Genomic DNA, 20678 nt, shown 5'->3' on the forward strand with positions numbered 1-20678 from the left:
AATCCGGCCCAGAACAGACCAGGAATTTCAGACAGAGCAATATGGCTTCTTTGTTGAGGGCATGTCAGGACAAATTGCTCTGTTGTCCAGCTGTTACATTGTAGCACAAAGCCGACAACATGAAAGAAATGTTTTTGATCACAATGCTGGCAGAGCAGCTTGTCTTGTGAATACAATGACCACAGTGCTGTATATGAAAAAAGCATAAATCTGTCTCTTTATGAATAAAAAAAAGTGACAATAAAAAAGCTCTAGACAAAAAATGTCACTGAACAGAGGACAGAATATTCTTGAGCTCAAACTGCTACCAATACAACATCACTGTTGATAAGATAATTATGTGTTCGTGTCAGTGTAAGCTTTGGTTACTGTTGCCAGAATTTACAAGAACATTTTTAGAACATTTGAGAGTTTAGAAAGGTCGATTGACAGCACAGACCCGTATATGTATTACCCAGCTTCTACAAAGTGCTTTAATGTGAATGTTGATAATACTGAGGGCCAGGAGGAGATTCTCCTGCAATGGCACTCGCCTTTCAGAGTCTGACCCCTAACATACAAATTCAAATATTTACTAAATTAAAAAACTTGTTAACCTGACACATTTTGAACATGATTATGTAAACAATGTTTTGTTTTTTGTTTTTTAAACTTTTACATTCTAAATGAACTGAACCACAAGCTAATTTGAAAACATTAAAAGGTGGTCATAAAATTTACACAATTACAACACCATTCAAATGCACAAAAAAAACATGCAATAAGTCAGTTTTTTAACTGGATTAAGCTTTGTGAATATGCTTCAACAATATTCTAATTTATTGAGATACAACTATATTTTGAATTTTTAACTATACACTTCTTGGGTTAGTGTGAATGTCGAACTAGGCTGTGCTAACTGCTCAGCAGGTAAAAGACTAACATCTTGTGTGACCAAACTTGTTCTCCAGAGTGAACTAAAGTTCACCACAACTCATGGTTATTAAAAATAATTACTCAATATGTTTTAACATCTTACTACTTTTAATTCACCCAACGGCAGAGATTCTGTGAACTCTGATCTGCTTGCTTTATGGTTTAAAATGACATTCTGTGAAGAATAATGAGGATCCTTCTTGATTCATCTAAAATAAAACTGAGTCACAACTGATTTACTTTTTTCCCAGAAGCATAAGGAAAACAAGAGCTTTTAAAGTGAAACCAGGGTCTAATTATGTCTGTTAAGATGGGAGAACTCTTTGTTCAGCATAAGCCTGCCAACTTCTTAAACTTTCCCCAAAATAAGAACTTCGTGTAAATTTAGCCCAAACCAATGGTATTTGTTAATTAAGCCCTCGTATATGGATAACATCCAAAGAAGATTTTAATTATTAAAAAAATGTTCTTTCATAAATCCAAGTTCTTAAAATAAAATGTTTTTAATTTCCTTTTTCTGCTTTGAAAAGCCTGAGGAAAAACAACTATATTTTTAGGCCTTAGGCAAGATACCAAAATGTTGATGGTCTTGTTATAATCATCCAGCATACTTCACACGCTTGCTGTAAGAGGTGTGGAAAAATCCTGGGCCCTCTGGGATCTGTTATACCTTTATACCTTTCTAATCTAATCTAAATATGAAAGTTTTCATCCCTGCCAACAGGTTTCTTACAAATATGAAGAAGGTAAACTCAAATATTACTCTCTATTGACAGAGAGGAAAAGTCCCAAAAAGCCAATTCTCCAAATGTAGACAGCTATTTAGGATTTGATTTTAAGTCATTTTAAACAGTCATGTCATATATCTACTTATGTATGTTCACACTACCCAGAATATGAGATCAAATCGACATAAGACAGATGCACAAAGCCTGTGTTCATCCAAGATTCACAATTTCTTTCCATCTTTCTGTCTTCTTGTTTTTCCTTCAGCTCTTTCATTTCTCAAGTCTCTCACTTGAGAAAACAAAAAGACAAGAAATCAAGGTCAGGCACCAGACCATGTGAAGCTATATAAGAATAAATGTACCAATTCTTGTCCTTTTTGACCCATTGACAGTTTCGAGGAATGTAACCTACTGTATATGACCAAGTTATATATGAGTAGTGAAGATGTCCACTTCCTTTCCTCTGTCCGTTTCCTCCCTATCCTTATGCATGAAACACAAAACACCACAAAAAGTGATGGGTAGGTAGGTGCTTAATTTACGAGACACAACCCAGTCCACATTGTCGGTATTTGAGTGGAGGGGAATCTAATTAAAAGTGGCAAATGGAAAGAAGAGAGAGTGAGTAAGAGAGGCAGAAAGTGAGTGAATCAGCATAATTACAGCTTAATGCAAACAACTCCACATTGTCTTTATTCCAATGAGTTAATGAGGTTACAGACTGAAAAAAAACAATTCCATCACAGCTATTGTCTACTGCTGGCCACCAAGGAAAATGAGCTGTCACCCGATCTTAATGGCGACAGGGTTTTCACCCAAGCCAGAATTAATATCTGACTCCCAGGCGTAATGAGCAAAGGCCTGGCTAACAGACTGAACTTTTTGTACTGGAAGTTTGGGGGGAAAAAAGGCAGAACAAAAAAAAGAAAGAAAAGAAAACACAAAATAGAAATGGATGTTGCTTGGGAGTAAGCCTGGACTATGCTTCAGAGGTACTGTTTTAGTTCAAAGAGTCTTATTGGGAGTGGTGTGGTGACATATTCCAATAAAATGTGTCATATAGTTTTTACAAGTTATTTATTGTAACAGCTATGTTCTTATAGTTGTGGCTGAAAAAAAAGCTTTAGTCATAACCTGTAGGTTATGGTTAATTACATTGCTAATTTGTACCCTTATTTCATACATGTTGCATTTCCGGTATTCCTACTTCCATTTGCACACAAACCATTCCATGTGCTTCAACAATAGCATTTTATTTCCTTACTAATCTCTATACTTAAGTATTTTATTAGTAATGAATAAATATAAAAAAAACACTTCAGCCATGTGTATTTTAATTTATTTTAATTTACTGTGTATTGCACGTTATTTGCAGTTTTAATTATGATCTCTTATTTACCTGGAAGCATCGTACCCTCAAGCTTTGACTTTTTGTCCCTTACCTATAAGAAACCACTTTTCATGGCATGCCTGCCTTTTTTTCTTGACTTATTTACTGTTTTACATATAATCCATTCATCAACAGACTAAAATGAAGACGTAAAACCTCACCAAATGTACAGTACAGACCAAATGTTTGGACGCACCTTCTAATTCAATGGGTTTTCTTTATTTTCATGACTATTTATAAGGCAAGAAATCCCACTTATTAACCTGACAGGGCAGGTTGACCTATGAAGTGAAAACCATTTCAGGTGACTACCTCTTGAAGCTCATCAAGAAAATGCAGAGTGTGTGCAAAGCAGTAATCACAGCAAAATGTTGCTACTTTGAAGAAACTAGAATATAAGGGGTATTTTCAGTTGTTTTACACTTTTTTGTTTAGTGCATATTTCCACATGTGTTATTCATAGTTTTGATGCCTTCAGTGTGAATCCACAATGTCAGTAGTCATGAAAATAAAGGAAACTCATTGAATTAAAAGGTGCGTCCAAACTTTTGGTCTGTACTGTAATACAAAAATAACCAAAGTAAAAACAGAAATGCAAAATGCAATGGAGAAAATGAAAAGAAAAAACAATAGCAGGCAATTAGGTTCAGTCATGCACAACTGCATGACTGAATATTAGGAGGATCAAATACAAATAGAGAAGAAGAGAACCACAGGGTGATGTAAAAAAAAAAAGTTAGAAGCACACATCTGAACAAATCCTCAAATAAGATGTAACTCAACTAGAATGAGATTTATGATTACGTAGCAGATCTGTAAGACACCCAATTAGAGACAGAAAGCCAGCAGGAAATTTACATGCCTGGTTTTGTTTGCTTTGCTCATTTTTAATTTGGGTGCATTGCTCCTCAGTAAGACACAGTCCAAGAGGGTGCCTCTTTCATGTCGGTACCCAGGAAGCCATTATTATTCTATAAACAGTCCATAGCTCTTTGTCTGTCAGGATTTCTATTGCTATTGCTTTAGGAAAAAAAATACATGGTTTGATTATAACGGTTTAGTGAAACAAATATACCTACGTTACAATCATATTTTTTATGAAGTGACAATGATGCACCTGTATGTTTGTTTACTGAATATACAGAAAGATAAACAATTTCTTTGTCATGTTAGGAACTTTCTTGCCAACACATTTTTTTTTCTAATTTTGTCTTTTTGTCAGGCTGAGGCGGCAATTATAATAATAAAAAAAAAAACATCCAAAACAATCCATAAGAATACATTTTCCCTTCTCTGTTGAAAGTCAAATTGATTTTGATTATTAAATACTTTTGGGTTGGGGTTAATTAAAGTGTCCACACTCTAGTTAGTGGATAACCTCTTGAATATTAACTAAAGTAAAATTAATTAGAACCTGTCTAACCCAATGAAGTAGGCTAAAGAAAATGTAAATATTTATTTTTTCAAAACTATACGAGGGCAAATAGTATTTTACAGTATTGTATAACTCACATTCTAACAACTAATAAAACTATGCCTTGTTTTTTTTTTTTTTTTTTACATATTATAGAAAGGCTTATATTTTACAAAAACCTTTTGTGCTGCTAAACCAATAGGGATTCCCTCCCTGATTAGGATTTTGTTTTACTTTTTATACATATTTTCCCCTTTTAATTAATCAAAACATTTCTTTATCAGACTCCATCTGCTTCTGGTTTAGGCAAAAGCTAAAAAAGCAATATGGCCTAAAGTGACAAATGAAGCTATACTTATACTTATACTATACTTATGGGCCAACACCGGCCAAATGCAGCGGAGAACTTTACGAAAGCATATGCCAGCGCCATTTTTGAATATTTCTGTAATTCTGAACCTCATAGGAGACACGGGGGAAGATCATTCAAGAAGAAATATGGATATGCCACAGGATGAGTTAGTGTAGAAGGCCTCCAGGACCTTTGACATAATCACAAATTAAATTTCATGTTCAACTTGCTCATTCTGTAATATAAACTGAGTAAAATCCTTAGCTTTTATTCATAAACTGTGATTAATATTGAGCCAGTTGCAGTTCCTGTAGCAGCAGGATACAACTAACTTCCCCATTACCAAAGGAAGTCATTTATGCCCCTGCTCTCCTTTTGATCTGTCAGACTTATGATGAAAAGAATGGTAGAGCTCCAGCCTATAGGGATCCGTTGCCTTTGAGACTCAACAGCTTGACTCATTTCATTACTGTCATGAATTAAAGATCCTCAATCTTATTTTTTTTTTTACTTCACATGGCAATGATCTGCTGTTAGTTAATTTATAGTTGCTTATTGTGGAAGGTGTCCTTTTCACTTGCTCCCTCATGTCTTTGTGATATATAACAGCAAAATGAGAGGAGTATTTATAAGCTTGTTATTTAATGTTCTAGAGGAAGTAATCAGGTGTCATGCACCCATAAACTTCCTGGCCTTTGGAAGTATCTTAGCATATAATTATCCTTCTTATATATATTTAGGAGTGATTATTGTCCGAGAACGTCGCGTTGTAATAATGTAGAAGTAACAACGTTGCTTTGACTTAATTAGGATCCTTTTTGCATGCAAGGCTTATTCTTATTCTGTCGACAGCAGTTTCTGTTTGAAGAGTTGGTTATCACTTAATATGCCTCCAGAACTGGGTTACTCTGGTACTGTATTGTCTGTTGGTCTGTGCAAGACAAAGGTGTTAAAAAACGTGCTACTAATAATGTTAAGTAAGGAAAGTACACAGGTGTTTGATGTCTGTTTCTTTACACATGGTTTTATTTCCATCTCTTTACCTGAACTAAGCTGTCTCTGCTTCAAAAGCAAAGCTATACAACAACGTGACAGGATGACACTCATGCATGTGTTTACCCAGCCAGACGTATTTGGATAAAGTAGGAGAGACAAAGACAATCACGAAAGGTGACACCATTTTCTTTTGTGTGGGGTGACCTCGTTCTCAGCAGGTTGCCGTGGCGGCTTTGGCCCACGTCTCTACAGGCCATCTGGCTCTGCTCATCCCCACTGAGAGCAAATACCAGGCGAGCAGCTCGTTGACATATTCTGATGGTGTGATTCAACATTGGTGGTGGTTGTAAGCTTGGGATTAGCCTATTCCTGTTTCACTGGTCTAAACCGTCCACCTGACAGTGGCTTCCATTCACCTGCTCACTGTGGTAATCTTTCGGTTATTATCTGTCTCAAACTACAAAGTGTACTGTAATTATTGTAGGCATTAATATTGTGCCAGGCATACAGAGACTTAAAAACATTTTATAAGCCTTGATTGTTCCATGTTTTGCCATATTTCAACCACAAATTTTAATGTATAAATTGAGATTTTATCTGCTAGACCACCACAAATTTTCTCTCTTTTGATGGTCTCTCAAATCTATAAAAAAATTATAAAAAAATAAACAAGCACCAAAATAACATATCTTCTTATTCCAACTGATCAGTTTGATTCTTTTACATCGTGTGATGTCATCAGCTCAAATACATATAAAGCAGAGTAAAGTTTTCCTGCAGTGGAAATAAATACTTACCTGCTGTAGTTGTAGCTGGTCTACATTTGTTAATCATGATGGAAGTAATACACAGTGAGGTAGTATCCTTAAGGAAGTAAGACACAGTAAGTTACCAATGTGACGTCTAATATTAATCTACAGGAGTACCTTGGATATCACCAGAGATTCTCTGTTCCTCAGATAAAAAATAATGTTCTTTTAATGTTCGCCGGTAGGGGGCGTGTAACACCTAAAGATAACGTTCTTGTGTGGAGACCCCCAATTCTCATGGGTCTGAGCAAGGCTCGGCAGTACATGCAGACCCGATGAGCGCCGCTGAATTAGTGGTACTATCAGCAGTGACTATTTAACATCTAGTCACTTAGTAAATGTCATCACTAATATGTGCAAAATAAATGAAAGGTTCTGTGCATCTAACACGTCGTGCATATCAGGGAATTGTTTGAGTTGCCTATTATACACAAGTACTTTCGTAAAATAAAGTTTATTCTAACCAGACAGGATGAAAATCTTTTTTTTTTTTTTCCAGGTGGTGTATGAGAACTTGACGAAGACATAAAAGCAGGAGTTTCTCTGGAGAAAACTCGGGTCCCAGGATTAGGCTTGGCTCTGTGCCTCTATTTTAGAGCTTATTTTTCTATGCATGTTGTGCGCCTTGAGTCCGATACAAATAGATTCGCCGCACGTCATCGTCCTACACAGCCACACCACCAACCCTGAGCCCCTGCACATAAAACATTCATCAGAGCGCAGGCACGGCGCTACAAGAAATGGCATTAGGTCTGCGAGTCACTCTGTAAAATCTGGAAATTTCACCACTTTCTATTAATAGCTTTAATGCGGGTATCATAAAACGCTGGCAGGAAATAGCCTGGAGACATTTTTTTGCCATTATAAATATTCCAACTTTTCTTTTTGAATAAAAGGGGGGATATTTTTTTTGTACCCTGACACATAGCCATAAAAGATTCATCCTTTGAATTTTCTCTCCCCCTCTCTTTCTGTCTCTTTTTTCCGCCAGACGCACCTCGCCGCCCCGCCCTCATCTCCTCCCCGCCGGGTGAAAGCACACGGATGCGCACCAGTGCGGCCGTCGTCCACGCTCATGCCACACACTTTCCTCTCTGTGCACTTGGAAAATATACTGTGACAAACACGAACAGTTGATCGTTGATCGAACTGGATGTGTTCTGCGATTACAACCTTTGGATTCAGCGCTGGCTTCTTTTTTCTGTTATTATTTTGTTAATTTTCAACAACTGCAATAACACTTTGAGCTCTTTTTCTTTTATTGTTGTTATTCCAGAGCTGTCTGCTCGTCCCACATTTTTCGGGGAGGTGTCGAGTCTGCTGATCTAAATTTGGATATTTACTACTGACTTTTTCCTGAAATCCTCATCCACATGACTGAGCCAGGGTACGAGCGGAGACGTGGCTCCCCACCTGGGAAGACCTACGGCTAAAGTTTGAAGGGTGCAAAGCTGTTCGTTTCCCCCACCTTTACTTGCTGGGATTTGCATACACCCCACAAATTTCACTAAATAACGGATATCTCACCTATCTCTGCGCACGACCGGGAGTCGTTCGACTTGGATTTATAGCGCTCCAGGATTTCACCCCCATCTAAACCATGAGGACCGTCGTTTTTGATGGTAAGTAGAGAATAAGTTTTTATTATAATTATAATAATAATAATTAATTATTAGTATTATTATTATTAAATTGGATGATTTCGATGGGTTTGTGCACAGTGGTTAAATCCACGTCGGTGCGTTGTGACAGAACAGTGGGAGAAATAATCCAGCTGCTCTTATTGGAGTTTACTCCGCAGGCTCTAATGTGTTTTAGAGAAACTGATGCATAAGCCATGACGAATAATACGACAAAACGACCTTTAATTTGCATTGTGACAATATGTGTTTTATATTAGGCTATAGGACAATGGCCAACATTAGTTGGTAATGCAAACGACCTTGACTAATTGAGTTATAGTTCAGAATAATTATTAGATTCTCCGCTGTTTCTCTATATAAATGAGCCAGAGTATTCTGTTTATGGTGACCAATTTCGCAACTTAACCGAGGCATCCGCTCTGACTTTTTTTTTTTTTTTTTTTTTTTTTTGATGGAGTCTGCAGATGGTCCGCTTGGCGGCTCACTAACACCACATCCCTCTCCAGCTTCTTGGCTTATAATTAGTGTTTTTTTGTGGCATCGCCGCTCGCAGGGTGCCGCCGCCAAAGTGAGGGGAAACTGGGCCGCGTCGCTTTTGGACTGTGTCTGGAGGTGCAATAATGAGAGCGCGGACGCGATCCCATTCCCGCCAGAAATGGTTAAGAATTTAATTCCCTGGCGGGGGGGGAGAAGGGAAGAGCATGTTGTTGGCAAGCCAAGGGTATTTTTTGTGCGTGTGTGCGTGCGTGAGAGCGCGCACGTTTGCGCGCGGAGGGAGGAGAAATCTAAGAGGAAGGATGGAGAAGCACCTGGCATGCTTGTCTTCCTGCACCTGCATGTACCCGAGCCTACTTTTATGTGCAAAAAGCTTATGTTTAATGCAGTGCAGAGATAATAATATGGACACGGTGAGTGCTGCTTGACAAGCAGCACTATGAGATAACTCTCTCTCTGTGTCTATCTCCCTCTCTCTCTCTGCGTGTGTGTGCGTGCCCGTGCGCTATGTAGCCTCTTTAGAACCTTTCCAAGGACAATCACCTACCTTCTCTTGACTGATGGTCATAATGGGGATTAAAACCCAATCCTAATGTGTTGGAACATACGTTTGTGGTGTAGAGGTGGGGGTTAGGGTTAGGGCTACAGTAAATCTAGTCAGAGATGGTCACAGATACTACTGGACTGAATGGAAGGAAATATAGTGTCCCAATAGAGATAGAAATACAAACTTTTATATGTGTACTTGTTTAAGTTGCCCTTTCAAAAATAGTTACTGGTCACTACATCCTTCATCTCTTTCTGTTTTTTGGTTGTTTTGTATTGGCTTCTTCAGGTACAAAATGGAAGAGTCTAATAGGCTACAGGATGTTTTTTCAGCAAAGCTGCAAAGAGCATAACCACCACTTTAAAAGTTATTTTCTATAATCTTTGGGCAGTCTGCCAAGACAGTGTGGCCAAATGAATCCAATAAATAATATCTACAAACCAGAGGCCTCTTAGTCACTTGAGTCAGATCATATTTAGACATATTTTATAAGAGCCAGGAGACCTAAATGAGGACTAATACCAAAATAAGAGAACATAATGCAATACTAAATGTACAGACACTACATATTCAAATTACATTAACAAACATTTTTGTGTTACTTGAACTCCACAAATCTTGTAAGTACTCCACTGCAACAACAAAGTAATGTCATGCATTAGGTAAATGGATACAAAATAGTCTGTATGCAAGTTTGAAATGGAATAATGAAGGAATGAAAAGAATGCAAGTGGGTTATGGGTTGATGAAAGGGAAAACAGACCAAGAGCTGACAACTGACAATTTAAGTTGTTATTCTGTAAGGAAATGTGGTTATGTAATGCTCACATGTAATATTGCAATCAGGAGCTTATTCATAGTTATTTTGGTTTGATCACTGTTTTGTCACATTTCATAAGAGCCAGTTGGCAGAAATGAGAATAAGAACCAAAATAAAAAGAAGTATGATGTTATTTAAAGTCCACCCCCAAATAAAACATACATTTTGAACTTTTTTCTAGTATGTATATGTATAAGTCATATAGAAATAATTATTTAACAAAAAGCATAACCTCATATGCAATGATGTATGAAGATGAGAACAAAATGGCAGAGCAATAGTCTACAATAGTGTAAGATGCAAACTCGCCAAGAGCCTGCTTAGATATGTTCCTTTCAGGGACCAAAGTTATGATTTGTGTTAGCGCTAATCATGGAGTTATTCAAATAATTAGTAGTCAATACAATATCTTAAAAACAATCTAAATATAAATTAATTTGTAGATTTGTGCTTGCGCTTGTCTGTGTTCCTCTTTAGACCATTTTCTAGTAAAAACTTATGATGTTAAAGCCAGTAGATCTTATTTGGACTAAACTCTAGTTTAAATGTGGTGTACTATATTTTTCGGGATTAATGGCTTTAGTAAGGATATTAACTAAGTTTAGGCTAAGCTCAAGGTTATAGGGTTTAGTATGTACCAATAATGGTTAAGGTCCGGGATAGCGCCGAAGCTTATTTTTTGGACCCATTAAACCACAACATTCCACTCAGAGATAAACAGGATTTTACTAAATATAGTCCAATATGGGGAAATACCAGGCTTGTTTGCACATATTCTACTCAGAGCAGATGCAGAAGAAAGTAATCTAAAATGAAGGCTAAAGTTTTTCCATTTACAAAAAAAAAAAAATCATCAGATGGTATTTCTTATACACAAGTGTCCCCTGTTGTGTTTCTTCTTCGGTTGAGAAGATCCTACTTGTGGTTTTGTTTAACAGTTGTCTGTTTGAGGCAACCCTTTAAATTGGTTCCATTATTCTTACTGTTAGCATTCAGTCAGAGTGCTCACAAAGTCTTGGCTGCAGATACATGTCCATGGAAAGTTGTGACAAACCCCAGTGGGCAGATGCAAATTGTGAAATTCACCTCAGACTGTAGATCAGACTTGGAGGTTTGAATTCAGACCTAGGTCAGGGATAGAGTTAGTTAAGTGAATGGTACTCAATATAACATCTTGTTAAGAATAAAGTGTTTTTGTATTTACGTGTGTGTATCTGTACTGTCTAGTTTGTTACATTAGCATGTGCTATAATCCAGTTGCTACCCAAAGTCGTAAGAACACGCAGTTTCTCCCTCTCTCCAAACACACACATAAACACACAAACAGAGATATGTAGAGCTTATACAACATGCTGTACACACTTTATCTTCCTCACGATGTTCATTACTTGGCTAAAACTGGAGGATTATGGTAAGAAAGCCGCAGATTATTGTGGACCCACAAAATAACTCTGCATCTCACAACTAGGAAAATCAAAGAGGCACATCTGCTTGTGTATTCTCTTTGATATGTCACAGAATGATGCAAATTCAAGTGCACATTCCATCACTCTGCAAAGAATGGCTCTGGGTTCCTCAAACCCTCCAGGCACGTTTTCATCATCCAACTGGTGCTGTTGTGATTTAGCACCAGGCTACTGACACACACCTATGTCTGATTTCTTTTTTTTTTTTATTTCTGCTGCAATTATAATTGGTATCCATCTCTTGGGCTCCTGATTTGGCTGAGAAAATATGGCCTGTCGTGTCTCGTGTTTAAAGTGTCAGGGTGAGGAGGGACTTTAATTTACACTCTTTTTCACCCAGTCAGCATATGATCAAATGCCTCTGTGGGAAAGCTGTTGCTCGGGGGTGCCGTTGCTCCCTGTCTACTGCCAAGCAAAGCCAATAAAGTGCAAATGAATGGATAAAACCATTATGGTGGAACTGAAACCTTTTTCTTCAAGGGTCTTAAACCACAAAACAATGAGGGGTTTTTTTTATGTCAAATTAGTACATTCCCCCCCCCCATCCACAAAAACGTTCAGCTTTGTTAAAAGCGGGCCACAAGATGGATGCAGAGAACATTAAGCTTTTAATGGATAGAGTATTTCTTAAAAAAAGATGAGAACAAACACCAAGTCATAACTTCCCAATGAGACAAGACATCTCAAGCCTCTTAAAAGGGAATGTAAAATTGATCCATCTTACAGTAATGCTTGTATGGATGTTTACACAAGCCCAGGATGAGAGCTACCTGGATCGTGTGTGTGTGTGTGTGTGTGTGGGTGTGTGTGTGTGTGTGTGTGTGTGTGTGTGTGTAGTGTCCTGTGAGTTATGGGGAGGTCTGAAGAAGGTGCAGGTAGTAAAACGGAATAAAGACAGAAATATATTTTCCTGCTGAAGTGTCTATTATCAGGATGCTCCAGGATGCTGCAACAATGCGCTGGAAAGATTAGCTGCTACTTTGGGAATGCAGCTTACATTAATTTTTCACAATTGTTCATAATCAGCCAATATGACCAATGAGTGCACCATAGTTCAGCACAATGGGCTCTTTGCACGTCAGCTTCCGCGTTCGGGGAATAGCGGCTCGATCGTTTCCGATCTACTGAAAATGGCACTTTACACTGGGTGTTTGCAGGGCTTGTCCAAGGCAACAATTAATGATGTACATTGATCCGAAGCCCCAACAAGTAAGCTGGAGAAAGGTTTTAAGATGTACGCCTCGTTATACACAAATACAAAGGTGAGTTTTAATTTCTTTAAACTTTGTGGCTAACATTAGCTTTAGCTTATGCTAGTAGGCAATATTCTCTGACATTTGTCTTGTAAAAATGTGCTATTAAAGTATCTAAACATTTTTCATCCATTCTAACGGACAATGTTTTTACCTTATTTTCAAGTATATTACGTGCGTTTATTGTCGTTAGTGTCAGAGACCAAGTAATGGGGATTTTACGGTTCAGGCTTTTTGCTCATGAAGCCTGAGGAACAACAAGCCCATAGCTTAACAGTAGAGCAGCTCTGGTGTCAGAGGTCTAGTTCAGCTGATTGTTCATGTTCAAAGTTGTTGCTTTGAGTTGTTGCTCATGTTCCTTAAGGTCTCCGTGTTATTTTGTTTTATTAGTTTTGCATGCTTCTTGTGAAGCAGGACGGTGTTTACAGCAGTGTGTACAGGTAGATCAGTAGCTCAGCTGTCTGGCTCTGGTCTGCTCTCTCGTTCCCATACACTTGCTCTTTCAGTGTGAATACAGAAGTGATTCCATGGAAATAACACAGGAGGCTCCTTTACCTTCTTCTTTAGGTTGAAGAAGCTGATCCAGAGTGAAGTGAAGGCTGTAAACTTTGCTGTGCGGTGTTAGTTTTAACTGGTAGCGACAAATATTTACAAGCCACCGTCTTCTTAATTCAGGACCGCTTGGAAATCAATGAAAACTTAGAAGCCCATTATATTAGGAAGGCAACAAAGTGCATAGTATTGTTTTATTTGCGTCTGAAATACTACTTTGTCTTTTCTAGCTGTCATGGTAACTCAAAGCAGAAAAAAAGAGAGCCGCATTTGCGCATGCGGTTGTGACGTCAGCGCGGCAGGTGCAAAGAGCCCATAGGAGCAGTCTGCACCGGTCACTGAATTGTAATGTAACAGCACACACGACCAGAATTTGGGAAGAATAGTGACCAGTGCTGCAGACACAGTGATTGTTCCTGCTAAACTACAAGATTTCCAGCATTTATTCTCAACTCTCCAGCCTGATTGTCCCTTTCGGTTTTGTTGGATTTAAAAGTTATAGAGGGGGCGTGGGGCGGACTGTTGAAACAGCAGCAATACTGCACCTGTATTTGCAAGCTGTATTTGCAACTTGTTGAAAGATCAAGATTCTGAAACACCAGATGTGATGAAAGTTTTTGGCTGATGGACAACAGTGGACTCTCAAAAGTAAGCATTGAGTTCAAATCAGTTTAGTCAACAGTATTCATTTATTTATTTATTTATTCACAAAGAAAATTCGAACAACAGAAGTGTAAGATCGAAAAAATCTAATCCTATTTAGATAATTTACATCCAATTACTTACAAAAACTTGAAGTTTAATAATTTAAACCTTTAATCCATAATATAGAACCATTATATATGACTACTGTACATATTATGGTTATAGTAGTATATAACCATATATTACAACTATAATAATATTACAGTTGTAATATATTAGTTAAAGTCTGAGTTCATAAAGGTAATTGCAGCAGTAGCTCAGTCAATCACTCTGTGTAGAAAGTAAAGGCAGTTAAAGAGTAACAGGATGGCAAAAAGTACGTATAGTTAGTCACATCAATATCTTTCTCAATGGCTCTGTTCAATGAGATACAATTAAGACAGTTATCGGGGTAATTTTTCATGCTTTTTAATTAAAATAACGTTTCCAAGGTGAAATAGAATTTTAATGTGCAGGAAGTTTACGAACACAATCCACTGTACAAACAAGTACTTAAAAAATTATGTAATGCAGTATTTATAGCTCCCCCATTAAAAAAAGTCACTACCTCCTTCTTTTCTCACATGTAAACATCTATCCAAAGTGTAATTGCTTTGTAATTCTCATATAACGTCTCATAGAAGTGTTGACATTTTAAGTTTTAATATGTCTAATAAGAAAATAAGACACACAATTACAACAGGGGCATAACACGTCAGTCCTCAAGGATCGGTATCCTGTATGTTTTGATTCTCTCCCTGATGATGGTTACTACCTCCTCAATATAAAGATGTTTGAAAGAGATCTGCTAACAAGCCATCATTTATCCAAGTGCATTGAACCAGGGATAGAACCAAAATATACTGGATGCCAGCCCTTGAGGACCGTCTTTGGAAATCCTGAGTTAACAACTTTTGCTTTCATCCTGAATATGGACTTGGGAAGCCACATAAATGTGCAGAAATAAGCACTCTGTTGTTTGCCCATTTTTACAATACTTAAAAATAGATGCTCTTTTTATAGAACACCGGTTAATGGGATCAGCAACACATTTTAATTTACCTAAAATCTGTGCTGTTGTATAGCACAACCAGTACATGCAAGAAAGCTTTTTTGCAAACATTTATGTCAGATTGTATCCATCTTCCTATGGATTTCTCAGTGTTTACAGGATAAGGATGTCAATACTATATGCTGCAAAGCTAGGGGGTATTAATGCCTCAGTTCCAGTGACAGACTGCTGTGAGCTATCCAGGAGTGGATCAGCTATGTTCACTGCATCCTGATGAGCACACTGCTTTGGGAGCTTCTTTAATTGGCCGCACCCTTGAAGTAGCACTTATACCGCACAATCACACATACACATGTATATCCTCAGCAACACACACACACACACACGTAGATACACAGATGCATGCTGGCCCCAGATATCCTTGGAACCCACTACTCTAGGTTATCCAATTCTTCCAGCCCTACACCGCTAATCAGCAAGACAGAGGAACTAAGTGGATAAACGAGCGAAATTCCATTTGTTTATACACAGGAAGCTGAGGGGTGAAATGTAAAGCAGTCGAAACAGAATATGCTATTCCCCCAGATTGCCAGTCCTTAATCCTCTCTGTGGGTTATTATTGTGCTGTTAGAAAATTTGGAGAGACAACCTACTGAGAACATGTTGCACCCCCACCCCCACCAGAACACAAACACACACATACACCCTCAACTTGTTTCTTAATATGATAAAAGGAAAATAAATGTTAGCTCTCATCTTGAGTAGGCTGTTAAATAGGGCCAACTAGATGGGTTAGTGCAATGAATGCAATTTCAGGATGACGCAAGTGGACTCACTTGGGGGCATGTATTTTTATTTTCATAAAAATCCGCTGGATCATAATCCTTCAAAGCCTTTAGTGGCTTTACCCCCAAACAGTAAATATATTAAAAAATGGCCTGACAATACTGAGACATAAATTAAATAAACCACAAATTCAAAGATAAAAGCTGCCCATCTGAGTGAATGTGCTTCTGAAAAGGATTCTGTAATGGCAAAGACATTATGTGGTGTGAGTTCCTAATGTGCACAAAGAGAGATGGTTAATTTGTCAAACGCACTTCATCTAGTTCTGTAGTGGAGGGAACATCTTTCAGTTCAGTCTGTTCTTTCATGAAATTCTCTGACAATCCTTGAACCAGTGGCCTCTTTTCTATTTGTGCATCCTTAAAAGTTGAATGTCATTTCTAATCTTGTTGCAGATATGGAGGTGTGCAAATAGCTACTTGAACACCGGTGACGCTGATTATACCACAGTGGAAAGTGACTGATGGCCTAGTAAATTGTTAATTAGGCAGAGCAGAAGCTGCTCTTAAATTAGATGTGTGAATGGATACATTGTCAGCCTTATAAGTCAACCCGTCTTGGCTCTTCCTTATACAGGCTGCACTGCCATTCAGATGAAGTAGCTCACTGATCCAGGATGTGAGCAGCGTCAGAGTGAAGCCAGGATTATGGATAAATACCAAGAGATGGAAAAAAATGCCTTTTACATGAGAGTTTAAATTTTTAATAGCCATCAAAATTATACTACAGGTACATTTTAAAATGTATGTCTGTGGCTCAATACAAAGCTATAAATGGCTCCATCTAAATTTGCCTCTTTACTTATTTATGCTTCATTTCATACCTATGCGTCATAACTTTGGCCCATCCTTTGTACCTGTAAACAACCCATTTTGTTGCCTTGTTCTCAAACGATTGTGCATAAATTTGTATGTGGTTTTAAAGTACTTTCATAAATTCCGGAAAAAAAACAAACACACCTATTTTTTTTCAGGTTTCCATATTCGGGGAGATTTAAAAGAAGTCAATTTGTTTCAAAGGTATTTTATAAAAGTTAACTATAACTGTACTTTGGTAAAAGGATAAGTCACCATTGCAATTAATCAGCTACATACTACCTTGGTTTTATCCAAATATCCATCGCTGTTTTTTTTCTTTTCTTTTTAAAATCTTTTGGCACAGTGGTCTGTATTCTGTAATATTAATATGTTGAACATTTTTAGTCAATCGCATTTATTAAGGGGTTAATGTTGACGGCTGTATACTAGATTTTAAAATTTTCATCAGGTGATACCTTTTGTTCATACACCAATGAATGAGGTGAGTTGCAGGTGGGAGCAAAGGATTTGTAAAGCAGGAAAGACATAATCCTACAACAGCTAGAGGGAAGTAAGACACTAAACATTCTCGGAAGCATAACAGTGCAATCAGAGGAAATCCCACTTGTCTCATAGTAAGAACAGCCTATAACCTTCACTTTGCAAGAACACTTAGGTTTATCTACATGTAGCCTCCACAAAGCAAAACATTCCACAAAGGAAAAGAGCTCCTTTTAAGCTGGTAAGTCTTGTGTCCAGGTGAATCAGGTTTTGCTCACAGTCATCTAGGGGCTCAAAGTAGGCTATTCTTATTTAAATGCAAATCTGACAACCCTGCTTCATCTTTGCTCTCCTCTGTCCCTGTGGACTGTGTGCTAAATGCATATTCTTCCATATTCTGTATATTGCTCTCTTACTATTGCTTTCTCCAACTCAGCTTACGCTGTGTTGATCAATCTTCTTTTTATAATTCTATTACCGTTTCACCCTGGAACACCTTGTTGCTGTTTCTGTCATCACTCTCAGGTGTAAATGCTGATTATCTTGTGTAGATATCAGGCCATGGCAAATTAAATGTGACCACAACTAGCCTGCCAGGACGTCCATTATAATGATATCTGTAATCTGCTGGGCTCAGGGGAGGTAGTGAGGATGGTTGGAAAGATAGAGGGAGGGTAATGTGAGGGGATTTATTACGGATCTGGAGGCTGGCAGGAAAGAGGCAAGCATGGACTTCAGCCACTTAGCCCACAATGGGTTTCACATCGACCATATGTTATGCATGGCTTCAGAATTATGTGAACTAAAGTTCCTTCCAAGATTGTCACATCATCAGTAGATGAAATTAGAAAATTGTCTGTCATGAGTTAGTTTTCCCCTCCTTTGTCTGTTTTTGTTTGACTGTTTCAGACAGTCAAAAGGTTGGACTGTTTCAGACATGTTTCTTATTCATGTGTTCTGAATCATAATTGAAGGAATTCAGATATTTGCAAGTCATTCAGAACCCAATATAAACTTGAAAACACAGCACCTTTAAAGTGCTGTTATGTAAAATACTATATTTCATCAGTATTGCATGGTCTACAATAGTAATTTGATTGTGTTCCACTTACAGCAGTCATGTTATTCATAAGATTTCAGAACTTATTATCTGTCAGTTCTTTTTAAAACTGACAATCTGTCTTAACCAAACTTTTCACATTTTTGTCCATTTGCCATTTCAAAATCAGATGAAACTTTTGCTAGTTCTAGCTAGAGATTATGCCACTCAGTTTTCATTTTTTACTGTTATTTTTGGTTATTCATTTATCCCTCACCCCTTTTAAATTTTTTTCTACACCTGCACCCTCATAAAACCACAATGATTTCTCTGTTTCTGACATGCAACAAATCTCCCTCTGCTGATGAAATTTCTGTATAATCGTGACTGCTTTTTGAGTTAACCAAAAACCATAGCTCTTACACACTTAAACTCCATTACAACTGTTCTTCTGAACCTTGCTGAAAATCAATTCCATGCTGATACAATTTGTCATTTGGTTGGTTTTTCCTGGATTGCTGCATTTCCCCCTGAAAGCTAGATTTCCAATAACATTTTGAGATTGCAATACCCTGAAATTTTATAGTTTGTAAGTGGTTTAATTCCACATTTCCAGAGATACCAAAACAAGAGACTACAAAGTTTGAAAGTGAGTCAAAACCCAAAATAATGTGTAATATAAGGAAAAATAAGCTATGATGTTTAAAAACTGATTGTATGTCTTAAAAGTAACAAACAGTAGTTCTAAAGTCAATCTTAAGTGGATTGATGACAACAAGTGATATCTGATGAAGCTCAGAAGAATGACAGACTGATGTACATTGGTTTGACTTTGTCTTGACGCCCCCATATCTTGAGGTCTGTGGGAGCAAACATTTTTTTCCACTCCTGCAGATCTCACATGCTTGTTCTCATGCCTGTTCATGTTTTCAGCAAAGCCCATCATCACAGCAATTATCCCAGGGAGAGAAATGAGCCCAGCCACCTCTCCATTTCTGAGCTGTAAACAAATTATGCTGAGGGGGTCTCAATGATATCTGTATGAAAAACAAAGTAGTCTGAAGTCAATTCAGCCCCACTGTGCCATCTTAGGTCCTTGACCAGCAAATTCTTGTGAGAGTAAAAATTGCCAACAAGGAATGAAATTGGCTGTAATATCAATACTTTTTGATGTAGTCTGTATTTTTAGTCACTTTTTTGCTGTTTTTCCATTTTGCATCTGTCTTCTAAAGTGCACCCTCATCCATTTGTTTGGGTAATGAGTGTTGACAGATCAGCATTTCCTCTGTTAGCATAAATCAAAGCCAGAAATTTACACCTGGCACTTTAATTAAGCACTTGATGAAGTTACTACTGGCATATACCTCTTTAAACTTAATGCAATTCAACGTGATCCCAATAAGTCAGAAAAGGTTAATTTTTCTGACATTATTTGTAATTAACAGCACAACTTGCAGCATGAATTTAAGCTCATTTGTATTGTGGAGATTCCAGGTGGTTTAGCAATTGTATTCCGGGTAATTGACAGGTTATGTTTTCTTCTGTTCTGTAGCCACGCTAAAAGGCATTAGCATATTGAATTTGTGCCTAGCTGTTAAGTATTTCCTACCTGGCATTTAAAAGGCATTACAAGAACAAGTGTCTATTGAAACGGTGAAATATGAGTCAGAACAGTCTTCAGCCCCTTTTTGTCTGGACTCACACACATAATTTAGAAGTACCAACCTAACATTGAAGTAAATATATATGAAAGTAAAAGAAACGGGACTGCCTAAATCTGCTGTTGTTTGCTTGCTTACTTACACAAGGCTTAGCAGGTGAACAATATTTTTAGTAGTGGTAAAGGGTTCATGTTACTCCCCTACAATTTAGGAGAGTAACATGGTGAAACAGACCAGAAATTGCTTTGAATTCACCTCTAGGTTAATGACATTTGTGACTCCACAAAGCCCCCTGAATCCTATTTAGTGTTTCTGAATCATGTCAAATCAAAATGGAGAACTTAAATCTGATCTTCACTTGGAAGGGGCTACAATCACAACAAAACAGACTTTGAAATAAAAGAAACAGCACAATAGAAACACCTTTCACATCCTTTGATGCCCAGGTAAGAAGAAAATATATCTTAGAAATCTGTGTGACCCTTTGATCAGCATTGTCTCTGAATAAAGGTTGTGCCCATGTCCCCATAGTAACAAATTGCCATGTGACAATTTCAGGTTTTAGCTTACACATAAAAACCTCTTCCAATAAGTAAGTCACCCTTTCAGTAACAGTGGGAATCATTAACTGCATGTTATGGAGTGACAATGTCCATCAAAAGCTTCCTTGAATTTCACTACAGATTTGAAAAGTATCCATGGACAAATTGGAGAAGTATACATTTTACATCAAAAACAGATTTTTACACTTTGGCATT

General features: G+C 37.6%; 1 protein-coding gene across 1 annotated transcript in view; it reads left to right on the top strand.

The window, feature by feature from the left end:
• Positions 1-7638: 7638 nt before the first annotated feature.
• Positions 7639-20678, top strand: part of rtn4r (reticulon 4 receptor) — a 54365-nt gene continuing 41325 nt past the window's right edge. The window contains exon 1 of the mRNA XM_028034086.1: positions 7639-8226. Coding sequence (XP_027889887.1) covers positions 8205-8226 — 22 coding nt within the window. The 5' untranslated portion in view covers positions 7639-8204. The remainder of the gene's footprint in view (positions 8227-20678) is intronic.

The sequence above is a fragment of the Xiphophorus couchianus genome, chromosome 12, assembly GCF_001444195.1.
Source record: "Xiphophorus couchianus chromosome 12, X_couchianus-1.0, whole genome shotgun sequence".
NCBI lineage: Eukaryota > Metazoa > Chordata > Actinopteri > Cyprinodontiformes > Poeciliidae > Xiphophorus > Xiphophorus couchianus.